The 14377-nt window shown below is 42.1% G+C and overlaps 1 protein-coding gene across 1 annotated transcript in view; it reads left to right on the forward strand.

Annotated features, from left to right (window-relative positions):
* Nucleotides 1-14377, forward strand: part of MICU2 (mitochondrial calcium uptake 2) — an 840968-nt gene that overhangs the window by 761934 nt on the left and 64657 nt on the right. Inside the window, exon 9 of the mRNA XM_069202256.1 lies at nt 11157-11328. Coding sequence (XP_069058357.1) covers nt 11157-11328 — 172 coding nt within the window. The remainder of the gene's footprint in view (nt 1-11156; nt 11329-14377) is intronic.

A 14377-nucleotide genomic window follows, 5' to 3' on the forward strand; every position in this document is an offset into this window, starting at 1 on the left:
GCCTACAGGTCGCGTTGCGAGCAGCGGCTCAGTGAAGCCGCCGATGACGGTGTCGGGGAGACCAGGGTCGCGGTGCGAAGCGGGGCAATGCGACTCCGTGTGGCGTCGGCAGGTCACGGTGCAGGCCAGCGGCTTCGTTGGCGGCAGCGCAGTGGTTTCTCCTCTTGAACAGCACAAAACACACAGTTCCCAGTGCTGCAGGTCGAGGAAACTGAAGTCTTTGGTGTCCCTGAGACTTCCAACAGGAGACAAGCTCTACTCCAAGCCCTTGGAGAATTTTCTCAAGCAGGACACACAGCAAAGTTCACCCTTTGCACTCTTTCAGGCAGAAGCAGCAACTGCAGGCCAGTCCAGCAAAGCAACACACAAAGGGACAGTACTCCTCCTTCAGCTCTTCTCCTGGGCAGAGGTTTCTCTTGATTTCAGAAAGATTCTAAAAGTCTGGGGTTTTGGGTCTTCTTCTTATACCCAGTTCTGCCTTTGAAGTTGGCAAACTTCAAAGCAAAGTCTCAAGTGTTTGCAAGATCCTTCTTTGTCCAGGCCAGGCCCCAGACACACACCAGGGGGTCGGAGACTGCATTGTGTGAGGGCAGGCACAGTCCTTTCAGGTGTGAACAACCACTTTTCCCTCCTCTCTAGCTCAGATGGCTCATCAGGATAAGCAGGCTACACCCCGCCCCCTTTTGTGTCACTGTCTAGAGGAGAGGTGTGAACAGCCCAACTGTCAAACTGATCCAGACAGACAATCCACAAACAGGCAGAGTCACAGAATGGTATAAGCAAGAAAATACCTACTTTCTAAAAGTGGTATTTTCAAACAGACAGTTTAAAAACCAACTTCACTAAAAGATGTATTTTTAATTGTGAGTTCAGAGACCCTAAACTCCACATTTTTATCTACTCTCAAAGGGAATCTGCGCTTTAAGGATATTTAAGGGCAGCTCCCATGTTAACCTATGAGAGAGATAGGCCTTGCACAGGTAAAACCAAATTTAGCAGTATTTCACTGTTAGGACATATAAAACACACTAGTATATGTCCTACTTAAACATACACTGCACCCTGCCCCTGGGGCTACCTAGGGCCTAACTTAGGGATAAACCAATCCACAGTACAATTTATATGGGGAGAACTTGCACTTTAGCACTGATTAGCAGTGGTAAAGTGAGCAGAGACAATAAACCAGCAAAAACAGACCTAAAAAAATAGGAGGAAGAAGGCAAAAAATGTGGGGATAACCCTGCAGAAATGGCCATTTCCAGCACTAATCAACAAGATCCGTCACACTTCCCTCACTATGATACTCATAGCTCCCACGTGGGCACGTCAACATTGGTGCACAACATTATGGGATCTGTCGGCAGTACCACATCACAAGCTCCCAAACAGACCAGACCTATTGGCTCAAAACAAGGGTATCCCAATCCAAGTATGCTCAATCTGATGATTTGGCTCCTGAGGTCATAGAATTTGGATATCTGCAGCTTCCACCAGAATGTATGGACATTCTAAAACAAGCATGTAAACCTACAGCTAGGCAGTGTTACGCAAATAAATGGAAACCTTTTGTATAATACTGCAAACCTAAAAACATTAATCCACTTAAAGCATCAGTACAGGATATTTTATGTTATTTGCTTCATTTACAGAAAGCAAATCTGGCATATTCATCTATTAAAATTAATTTAACAGCAATCTCAGCCTACCTCCAAAACAGACAACACACCTCTCCGTTTAGAATTCCTGTCATAAAAGCTTTTATGGAAGGTTTTAAAAGAGTTATTCCACCTACAGTACCACCAGCTCCTGTGTGGAATCTTAACATTGTGCTCACAAGACTTAAGGGTCAATCTTTTGAACCCATGCATTCTTGCACTCTTCAGTTTCTCTCATGGAAGGTTGATTTCCTAGTATCAATTACTTCCTGAAGAAGAGTAAGCGAAATTCAAGCATTCACTTTAGAAAGAAACCTTCTTCCAAGTACACAAACACAAAATAGTACTTAGGACAAATCCAGCATTTTGTTTTACCCAAAGTGGTTTCACCGTTTCACATTAATCAGTCAGTGGAATTGCCTGTCTTCTTTCGACAGCCAGATTCAGTTGCTGAAAGAGCTCTCCACACTCTTGACCTTAAAAGAACTCTCATGTGTTATTTAGACAGAACAAAAGACTTTAGAAAATCTCAAAAACTTTTTGTGGCTTTCCAACAGCCTCATAAGGTTAATCCCATTTCCAAACAAGGATTGGCCAGATGGATAGTAAAGTGTATTCAAATTTGCTATCTTAAAGCTAAAAGGCAACTATTCCTAACTCCTAAGCGCATTCAACTAAAAAGGAAAGAACTTCATTGGCATTTTTGGGAAATATTCCAATGGCAGACATATGCAAAGCAGCCACATGGTCCAAACCACATATATTTACTAAACAGTACTGTGTGGATGTGTTACCTCGACAACAAGCAAATGTTGGTCAAGCAGTGCTTAAAACACTATTTCAAACTACTTCAACTCCTACAGGCTAACCACCGCTTATTTGGGAGAGGGACTGCTTTTCAGTCTATGCACAGCATGTGTATCTGCAGCTACACATGCTATCAAATGGAAAATGTCACTTACCCAGTGTACATCTGTTTGTGGCATGTAGTGCTGCAGATTCACATGCACCCTCCCTCCTCCCCTTAAACCTGTAGCCCCTTTGTAGTATTTTATTATGTAAATATGTATATACATTGCATGAGCATCTTCTTTACTATATATATATATATATATACATACTTTGCATGAGCATCTTCTTTACTATATATATATATATATATATATATATATATATTTGTACATATACAATTCTTCACTCCTTACTTCACCCTCCTGCGGGAAAACAATCTGACAAAGGAGTCAATGCCCATATGCACTATCACCGAGAGGAGGAGTCACTCGATCCTGTGATTAAAAAAAAAAGCTTCTTTGAAGAAAAACAACGTATAACACTCCGAGCCTAACACTAGATGGCGATATATGCACAGCATGTGAATCTGCAGCACTACATGCCACAAACAGATGTACACATATATATATATATTTTTTTTGCTGGAGCCACCAGTTGTTGACAGCAGCCACAGGGCATCCAAAGGCTGTCCATATTTATTCCAGGTACTCAGCTGCATGTTGCAGCTCAGAAGCTGCATTAGGTATGCAGCGTTTTTTCTTGAATTATTGAAAAAAATTACTGACCAATATTTTTAATGTATTTACTTGCTTATTTTCTTCATAGTTCAAGTAAACATTTGTTTATCCCATGGTTTGTGTTTCTTTTACTATGGAAAGCCTTCTTTTCAAGATGGCTTCAATGTTTACCACATTATCCCAGCCCTTGGTTCTGAAAACAGTGCACCTTATTCATGCATTTCAAATCAAGCGTACACAAGAAGGCAGGATATTCAACCAAACAGCCAACAGCTTAATAATGAGGGGGAAATGCTCCTCTGTAGCCCTCTCACGTTTATCTTGAGAAAAGTATTAATATCCCTAGTAGACAACTTGAGCTCTCTACATCCAGACCTAGAATGACTGTACACCAGGAAATCAACTTCACTTGTTTTGTCAATCACTAGATGTAGTGGTGGAATTTGTAGCTGTGTCTTGGTTTATCTTATTAGATAACCTTGGTCACTCCTAGGGCACTCCCATTTCGCATGGGCAAAAGCAGTTATTTTTCTGTTCTTTCCAAGTCCATCACTGCTTTTTTGCATACAAAACATTGATGGGTGGAATGCTTGAATTAATCTAAGACACTGGTAATCACTTGGGCCATATTCCAGTCCATTGTTATTTTGCACACCATTCCACCTCAGTTTATACCCAGCTATACGCGAATCAGTCTTGACCCCGCTCCAATAGTAACAGTCCAGGCTAAACTGCCAAGACTGGTCCCACCTGAACCAGAACTCAAGCAACCCAGGTCCAGTTTCGAACATTAAGGGAGCTGCTATGTTTAGTTTTTTAACACAGAACTACCAAGCAATAGGAAGAATAGCAGCATTTTAGATCTTACATAATGCCTTTTATATTAGATTAGTCGTAAGAACATTTAATAATGATAACTGGAATTTTAAATCACCATCTTCTCTTATTTCTCTTTGTATTAGATGAGTGTTGGTTAATTATCGTCTAGCTTCTTTTATCATGTTTCGCCTAAATTATGGGCTCCTCAGCTGCGTACAGCTTGGTTCCAGTAACAGTGTGCACAGGACCCATGTCTAGGCATACCCATCCCCATTAGGGCAACACAATAAATATACAAAACAGTGATGGACGGAATGGTGCTGGGTTGCTTGTGTTCTGCTAGGCTTTGGCATGACAGTTCGGGCTGAACTGTTCTGCACAGAGCAGGGTCAAGACTGAGATGGATAGATATATATGTATATAAATCTATAACCTACTGGCGATTGCCAATAGGTAGTTATAGTTAGGACCTAGTTTCCAATGAAAAAGCGTTTTTTTACTTTGTTGGATCTTTGTCACCATTTGACGAATCTTAACAACATTTTTCAGAACAAATGTGCCTAAGGGTCTTGTTGTGTATGGGAAGTTTGAGGGTGATCTGTGAAGCGGGGGCTGAGGAAAAGGGGGATAAAAAAAAAGTGCATTTCCATTGTTAATTAGACTGTTTAGACACACCTGCAGCCCGAACCATTGGACGGAATTACACCACATTTGACCAAAAGGTAGCTTTTGGTCCGTAGATGACCCCTTTTACTTATTTGGTGTAAATCCATTTAGTATTTAAAGAGAAATTAAAGGAAATCCAAATTTGTGTATATAGGGTTGCGACGACTTCACAAATACTCCTCATCTTGTGCACAGATTTTATTGGCTGTCAGCACCTCAACCAAGAAGTGTTGGCAGCCATTTTTGGACTTGCCTTCAGCTGAGTCCCACCACCCCTCCGTCCCCCCAAAAAAACGAAGAAAAGGGGGCAGGGTACTGTTTCCCTGACCTCCTCTAGCCTTGGTCCAGGGGTCCCCCTGGTACCTTGCCAGAGATAGCAAGCATTTTATTTTTTAACCTCACTGTGAAATTCGGGAATTTTGCAGTGGATTCAAAAATAAAAAGCAAGCACAGTCTCCCATGCTCACTTTTCCTGGGCCCCTGAGTCCACCATTTCCCCAGGGCTACAATTATTTAATGTGCGAGGTGCTGTGTGGACCTCCCCAGGTACCACCACCTTTCCGGGGCAAGCAATACAACATGAATGGGGGGGCCCCAGATCCTCAGCAGGCCCTCGGGGCCACCACCTCCCCGGGCTTAGTTATTTAATGTGTAGGACTCTTCCCCCCCATTTGCTACCAGCTCCCTGCAGGGGGAGCAATGCTGGCTCCTGCAGGAAACAGTAGTTGGTGAGACCATGAGGTCCTTCAGGCTCTCCCTGCAGGCCCTTAACTGTTTTCAGTAACCTTGGTGGGGCCAGGGCACCCATGAAAACATGACAGTGCCTTGGGGATGGGGTCCAAAACAGCTTGGGGGGCACGTGCCCACCTCCCTTTTTAGGGTCGAGCCTGCATTGCATGCGCTCGCTCATGCGTATCGCAGCAAGACGCTTTGGTATTTAGAAAAGGGCTCGGAGCCCTGTCAACTTCACGTCAGTGTTTTTTATTGGTTCGTGGGCTTGCCTAATAAAATCTGCTTGCTTTCATTAGTCGAAGGCACGCATACGTCATACCTTTTCGGGTAGCTAGCCCTCCTCGAGCGCAGCGACCAAGTCCAGAAAACATGCGAGGCTCGCTGTTTTCCATCGGGCTCGTGGACTTCTGTTTCTCTAATTTACGAGCGCGATCTCACTTGGCAGAAGTCGAGCGCTTTACATAGTTAATTTCACTTTTTCGGGTTATGTACATAAATGCACTTTTGCCCGATAGGTGAAAAGTTGGGTTAGGAGTTTACAACGCGATCAGCTCTAACATGAGCAAACGCGAGACCCGTTGCATAGTAAATGCTTGTTTTAAATATGTATGTGGTCCCCGGGAGGTGCCTTGGGGAGTCCATGCAGTCTCCCCTAAAAAAATTTATTAAAAATAGTCCTGGGTGGTGGTCCCCGGGGCCTGGAGGGGTCCTTGCGGCCCCCCTATAATTTAAAAAGAGTCCTGGGGAGGTGGAGGCCCCGGGAGGGGAGGGAACAGGGCAGTGTGCCCCTCTATAAAAAAAAAAAAAAAAATGTCAAATAAGTCCCTGGGGACCAGGGTGGGTCTGTACCGCCCCGGGAGGTGGTGGTCGTTCCAGGTGTGGTGGTCCATGCGGCCCTCCATATATTTATTGTTGCCCCATGGAGGTTGTGTTCCCGAAAGGGGGAGGGGGCTCTGTGGGCCCCCCCAACATTTTTTATTAGGTAGCTCCAGGCAGGGGGGGGGGGGTTCGTGCTGCCTCCCTAAATATATATATATAAAGTTGCCCCATTCAAGCTCCAAACCCTTTCGGCCGGGCTTGGTGCCGGGTTTGGAGTTTAAAAGGGGTTGACCTCCTATAGATTCACTTAAAAAAATAAAAGTTACAGGAACATTATAGTTAGGCTCACATTTCAAACATACAAAACCATAGAAATTCAGCAATTATAGTTAGTTATTTCAAGTAAATATAACTCGTGCCTTAAGGTAACTATAGGTTGCGCCCCCCGCCATGCAGATTCCTCATCAGTAATTTTATTGCAAATGTTGAGTCATAATTTCAATGATACTATAGACGATGTCATGACTGATGTGGCTTATGGGGTAATTAGCAGTGCATGGTGAGGGCGCAAGTTAAAGTTACCTTAGGCCACAAGTTATAGCTACTTGAAACAACTTTAACTATAACTGCTGAATTTCCTTTGTTTCGTACTTTCGAAATGTGATCCTAACTATAACGTCCCTGTAAAATTTGTTTTTTTAACAGCCAGGTTTTAAGTGCTTTCCTAAATTGTTGAAGTTCCTTACTGTTTCTCAACGTTGCAGGTAGTTTTCTTCCAAACCTGTGCCATTTTAACTGAGAAGGCTCATTCTCAATATCTTATATTCTGAACTTTAGGAAATACAGAGAAGAGTTGCGGCCAGTGTTCCTTGATGGCACATATCGCTTGAATTTCCTTTGCTACAGTTTAGAACCCTTTTTCTGAATTTCTTTGAAGACAATATAAAGTGATTTAAATGCTGTCCTTTCTTTTATTGGGAGCCAATGCAGCTCTTTCATAGCTAAAGAGGAGGATGAAATTCTTGGTCTGTTCAATGCTAGTTTTGTAGCTGCTGCTTGTACTCTACATAGTCTTTTTTATTAAGTAATCTGGTACTCCTAGCAGCAGAGCATTGCAGTAGTCAAGCTTCTTATCGTGGTACTTTGCACTATTAGTGTTGTTGCCTGTGTAGGTGACATAAGTAAGAGGTTCCTCAGGTTACAGAGTAGTGCAAAACAAGTAGCTGCCGTCTTGTTGACATGGCTCTCTATGGATAGCTTACTATCACAAGTTACCCCAAGATGGCAGACCCTCTGTGAGGCTTCTAAGTCTCCATCATTGGTCAATGGCCAGAAGTTAGTTTTGCCTTCCATTGAGGATTTATTGGTGGAGCAGCAAAGAATTTCTGTTTTATCTCCATTAAATGTTAAGCAGTTGTTTAACCATTTCGTGATGTCCCTCTGACAGTTGTGGAAGGAGTCGCTTGATTCGGATTTATTTTTTCCTAGGGGTAATATCAGTTGTGTATCATCTGCATAGTTGACCTTGGCTACCTCCTTTTTTTGTATTTATTTATTCAGCACAACCTTTGATAATTGTTTGTCTTCTAAGTAGGATTTGCGCCATTTCCATTCTAACTATTTGCATGCTTGTTTTGTTACTTTTAGTAGTTTTATTTACCAAGATGATGAAGGCCTTAGATGGGTTTTGCTATTTTGGATGGGCATTTCCTTATCCAGTGTCGCTAGGATCTTAGCATATAAGGAATCACAGTTCTCATCTGTTGTCTTCAAGGTGTCAAAGCATGCTGCCAGTTCGAATACCTTCCCTTGTTGTAGTCTATTCAGTTTATGCCAACCTCCACTCAGCAGTGTTTTGGTCGGTTCCTCTTTCTGAATTATGTGGTTTTTCCCTTTATATGCAAATCCACCAATGCATGCCCGGTCCGGCTCAATGGAGTAATGCTGTCCACCAAAATGAAATTTTCTGATGAGAAGATGAGATCTGATGTATGTCCCTCTGGTGTTTGAGCCATGCACTAGTTGTTGTAGACCCATTATTTCACATGACCCTTGCAATTCTTTAAATTGTTGTGTCTTTTCCTTTTCTGCCCACATATTAAAATCCCCCAAAAGGAAGATAGTAGAGTCCATCAGGGCCATGTTTGAGGCGAGCTCTATAAAAGGTTGTAGGTTGGGGCTCACCAGACCTGGCAGTCGGTAGCATAGGATTCCAGAAAATATACTACCCTTTCCCATCTTTAATGTAGAACCCATTAGTTTCAATTCCACCAGTTTATCTAGATGTAAAGTTCTGATATTACAACTTTCTTTAAAAATTATCGCTACACCACCCCTCTTCTGGCCTCCTGTGGTCTGTGCAGGACATTATTACCCTGAGGACATGACCACCCAAATTCTATGCCTGAATCTTGTGAAGCCAATGTCGTAAGAAATAATGCATCCCAGTCATTGATGTTTAGCAGCATATTAATCTCCATGGAGTGTTTTATCGATTACCTTCCATTTAGCAAACCACATCTAAGTTTAAGAGGTTAGATATGGAAGTATTAAAGTCTTTCTTTGCACCAAGTATGTCCCGTATTAGTGCATCATAAATGTCCCTCTTACTTATCTATATAAGTTGGTCACTTGTATATCAGATTCGTTCCTTTAGTTTTAGCACATTCAGCCCGTCTGGCTTGTTATGGCAACCGGCTGCTAGGCTGGCGCTGTGTGCGGTCGGTGCATGGACCGGCGAAGACAGGCTTTCATTTGGAACGCCCATACCAGAGTCCGCATTAAGTAGCTCTTCCTATCGGAAAACACTAGACCGCTAACAAAAATGGCAGCCATCAAGTGTCTCAGCGAGATACCAGCGTATCAAATGTCTCTAGTGGTTAGATACAATTCAGTATTACAACTTTAAAACCTTATAGCTGTGTCCAAACTGAGGTGCATATTGTGCAAATTAACAATGGATTGAGATGGGGCCTGAGTAATACCCAGTGGCTGATATTAATTCAAGCATTCAATCCATTACTTTTTTTAGATGCTTTTTTGCAGCTATACATTTGACATATGCAGGTCGTGCAAATGTATTTATAGACAGAGAGCGTTGCGCCAGACAGTTCACTTTTTTACATTTCGATTCATACATTTTTTGCATACACTGCTCTTTTTAATGAGTACAAAAGCATTGGCAAGGATAACACAGCTTTGTCAATAGTCTCCATGTTCAAGAAAAGTGCTATACAAATCTGATAATTGCTCATATTTCGCAAATTAAAAGTGGATGATCAAAATAGCACAACATTTGCAAAGTGTTGCGCATCCTTGACGGGTTGTTGTGGCTACCAAATTTCAAGTGTAGTAATGTTCATATATATACTGTATTACCAGTACAGTATTTACTTATTACCTGGTATGACCTAGTGAGCATGTAAAGCAAGTACCTGGCATTGGTGTATGAAAAATCATTTTTGCACATTTGTTAAGGGTAAATAAAGAACAACATTTTGAAGAAGGCCTTTTGAACCACATGTATATGAGTTATTGAAACCGCAAGGGCTACTACACAGAAGGAGCAAGTGAAAAAAAAATAATCACTTCTGTACACAGTGCTAGAATGTGAGGAACTAAAAAGGCCCCTGCAGGCTAAAAACACAGATTGTTTTGTGTGTTTCAAATTATTCACATTTTTTTTTTTTTTTTTTTTTTTTAATTAACATGGAATCGACAAAAAAATGCGAAGGTCACCGGAGACGTATTTAGATTGAACAAGGAAAAACAAACACGTTTTTAGTGAACTCGTGTTTAAGGTACACGCAACAATTGTCAACTTCAAAAAATGAATTATGGGAATAAAATTGGGATGCTATTAATTAGTGTGAATGAGCTACAAAACCTACAAAAGTGGAATGCTGTTCATCACCAGTCCCGTAGAGGGCATGCGTGAACAGCTATTGAACAATTTACTTACAAGTAAGAGTACTAAATTAATATATCGAAGCAACACCACAGAGCGAGAAAGTGTTTTGAAACAGACACACGGTGATCATACTTAGTATTGTATTATCGAAACCACTTCTTGGAAGAAAAAAAACACATATCCCTTCTACATCTGTGTGCACTTGCGTAGAACTTCGCCATATTTGACCATATAACTAAAATTGTGATGCATGCACGGGAAAGATTCCAGTGTGAGGCCACTGGACCTGCTCGTAGATTCTCGGTGGGGTCCTCTTAGCAAAGGATGCAGCAGGTGATTATATTTTTATGCAGTAGGCAAACACTTTTTTTAGTGTTTTAAGCTTGAAAAATAAGCCCGACTTTCAGCAGCCCAAATGGAGCAACCCATGTGTCACTTTCAAAAGTGACTGTGGGTTAGAAGGTGTGGCAACCTGCAGATAGATCTTTGCATTCTCGTTTGAGCTGTAGCTGTGATATAAATAAACATACTGGTATAGATGCCCCATCTCAAGTAATGAATATGAATTTCCAAGGAACATAAGTTCGGAAGAATTGCAGCGGAAAAGTTACTTCTCCCTTCACCTACTTAGTATCAGTTGTAATAAAGCTCCATCGTATCCGTATGAATGAGAACTGGGCGTAAATTGATTGCTGTGCTGTGTTCAGTTTCATGTCATGCCCTATTTGAGTTTTAATAGGTAAAATAGGTTATTAATACATGTGATTGTTTTGTTCAAGCTCTGCTCACCAATCAAAAAAAAAAAAACTCGTTTAAGGCGTTCAGCTTGGGTCTTGTGCTGCGTGTGTTTGGCAGTTATCTCAAGATAATGTCCTTTGACACTCATTTATGCTGTGATGGCGAATAACTTTCGTAGGTGGCTTACAATCGTAAAGATGCGCCTACAAATGTAGAATGTTTTGGTATAGTGGGCAGTCTTCTTTCAGTTGTTACTAAACAGTTTTTTATGTGCCTCTCTTAATGTAGATTCACCGAAAATTTGCAAACGGAAGTGCAAGAAATGGAATTCATACAGTTCTCCAAAGGTATGAATTACATGAGGAAGGAAGATTTTGCCGAGTGGTTGCTCCTTTACACTGATCAGGAAAATAATGATATCTACTGGCAAAATGTGAGAGGTCGAATACCAGCTGGCGAGGTGAGAACATAGTTTTTACTTTTAGTCTTTTTCTCCATTTGTTTCATACTCTACGATTTTTCTATTTTCTGTATTTTTTTTAATAACTGGTCAATTTTAATGTACTCGTTTTTTAAATCCCTTTTTGTAATTATAATTCTAGCTCTAGACTTGGTAAGAAGTACTATTTATGGCTGCATGAATCCATTTTACTACGTATCTATCTAGCCTAATTTAAACGTGGGTGTAAGCATGTAAAAAAGGAAAGTATTTCACACTCTAATTCTACTTCAGCAGCTGTGTTCTAGGAATTTGCTCTCTCAGAAGATCTTTGGTTATTATTATCATATCTTTAAATGTCAATTTATTGACGTCTGCACGTTTTTTTCTAGCCTGTGTTGAATATGCAAGCTCTGATTCTTGCAACAGACCCACAGGACATGAGAGTATGGGAACTCGTGTAAAAGGCGTATAAATAATTAATACAATGCCTTTGCAGACTTGAAATTTCCCTTCACTTCACTGGTAAGAACTGCAGTATGTTGCGTAATGCAGGCCCATGTAATCCCTGCTCAGGGGCCGCTCATAACAATCTACAGGGGGGCTCCATCATTTTGTGTTATGATATGGACTCCACTGCCTTCAATACTAGTGGGATTTCTCCTCACCACGAGGCACCTAGCTCAGTGAACCAACCAAGCTTAAGGGCCACAGGCGGCATTGGCCAGGTTCCTGCAACATTGGGTGGCGCCTTGAGAGTAAAACTCCCCTGCCATTAATACCCATTGCCTGCACCAGTCTGCCTGCTCTTGCTTCCCAGTCTCTCGCTGCATCAAATTCCAAAAGAACTGTGGGATTTGTTTAGCTTAGTTCACCAACAGCAGCGCCACTTAGGGGAAGAAGTTGTTGTAATAAGCTTGTGGCGAGATTGCCAGTGTATCTGCCTCAATTGGCTGGCCGAAAACAGTTGTGAAAGTAGAAGAGGGGAAATAGCTTCTCCATATAACAAACAGTCCACTAAATAATGGAAGGACTGAATTGTAGTTACTGTGTATCTGCCCTTATCCAATGTCATGCTGTAAATTTAATCATACTGGCAGCTAGTAACTCTTTTGAGTCCCACAGTTTTTCAAAACACTTTCTCAGAATTACTACAGTTCAGTTGTGGACTTAATGTTTTGTTCATGTATTTTTTTATTGTTATAAACCTAGTGCACGTCTTTGTTTTTATTTGATTTAAATCCATTATTTCTCACTTCATCTGGTTGGACCAGAAGGTCTGGAGTTGAGGTCATGGCAAGAACAGCCCTCCATTCGTACACCACCATCACATATTTAAAAGCACGACTAAACACCTAGTACTCACCCAACCCGACACATCCTAACAGTCTGCCTCTCTATTCTGATCTCCTGAATATTGGTTGCTGTCTCTTATGAGGATTCCACAGTTGGACCCATACTCTGACCGGCAGCTGCTTCCTCTTCCCTCTCCCGGCTGTCTCGGAACCCTTGATAGTGGTACGTTGCTGTTCCCCTCTCCATTAACAGAATATTCCTCCCTCATGGGGTTGATTGTACCACAAAAATGCCTTCATATACAAATTGGAACAGTTTTGTGGATGGTTTGTAATGTATATTTGTACTCCTCATGCAACCTGCGTATTGTACAAATATTTTCGTAAGGCGGGGCCAGCCTCCTCCATGTCAAGTGGAGGAGGAGTGGTATGTGCGCTTCTAAGTGCGCATGTCAGTTTGGCCAGACATCTGAGGTCAGCCAAACTGACATGCGCACTTGGAAACTCTTCACCCGGCTACACTTTACAGCAGAGTGAAGACCAAGCGCAGTGCCCCAATCCCTCCCTGAGCAGCACTTCTTTCATGCTGTGAAGCGTTGTGAATGGTTCAGGAGGGAAACACACAAGGCGGCTGGCGGGAGCGGCAGATCGCGGAGGGGTAGGGAATTCAATGAATTTTTTAAGCTGCCCCTGTGCCCCCTGTTCCGCACGCTGACCTTCCCCCCCCCCCCAAACACCCACCCCTTCCTGGCAGTAGCCGCGACTGGGAACAGGTATGCCCATTTGAGGTCTCTCATTCCAGATCTTTCACATCTTTCACATCCCGTATTAGAGAAACAGCGTCTCTTTCTGGGGACATGCATCTAATTTGTCTGGTCCAGGACTCAGCTAGCTTCCAAGCAGAATGAAACATGAAGGCACAAACTGTAAACTTCTGTATGACCTTTTACTTTCTGCCCAGCAATCTTCATTAAGCTTCAAGATTCTCTCCCAATTTCTGAAAGAAGGGGTTTTCTGAGAGACCCATCCCGTCCTCTGTCCGCCCAGGAACAACCTCCAGTCATTTTATTGGCTCGGATCCAATTCCAATGATCTCACCTTCTGATCTGAACAAATCAGATCAAGGTTACATTATCGCTTACATTTGTGCATGTCTTTAAGAAGAATCAACTTCTCCTTGACTAGTGAAGACCAACATGTGACATAGCCCAGGTCAAGCCTGAAAACAGAACCTATGGTTCACTTCTTTGTTGTGGTGTTTGAACTGTGGCGGCATCTCTGCACCTGTGTTACATCAGCAGCTGGGCTATATCCCAGTATCCCAGCTCTTCTACTTAAGGGCACTTTCAGCTCACCCTGGACTTTGGGAGCCATTCGGTAACCTGGATGATTGCCAAAATAACAAGCAAGCTCAGAAAGGAGTAGGAATGCTGCAGGGGATGCTCAGATGCTCAAATCACAGACCAAAAATCAACTCTAAAACTGAAACAATATTAATTTGTTATTCTCACATGAATATGTAAGTAAAGCATGCCAGGTATAAAATTAACCTTACTTGGTTAATGCAGTGGTACGAGGTATTTAGTGGTAATAACGTAATAGCTTCACTCTGATTTTATGGTTCTGATTTCACCAGCTATTAAACCTATATGTAGCCATTAAACCTACATGTAGCACATCAGGGGTGTGTAGTAGGTGGCGCAGGCACTTTCCCACCAGAATTAGGAAATATTCATATACCAAACCTGCAGCATGTGGCGGGCCCAATTCTCCTT

This window comes from Pleurodeles waltl, chromosome 8, assembly GCF_031143425.1.
Source record: "Pleurodeles waltl isolate 20211129_DDA chromosome 8, aPleWal1.hap1.20221129, whole genome shotgun sequence".
Taxonomy (NCBI): Eukaryota; Metazoa; Chordata; class Amphibia; order Caudata; family Salamandridae; genus Pleurodeles; species Pleurodeles waltl.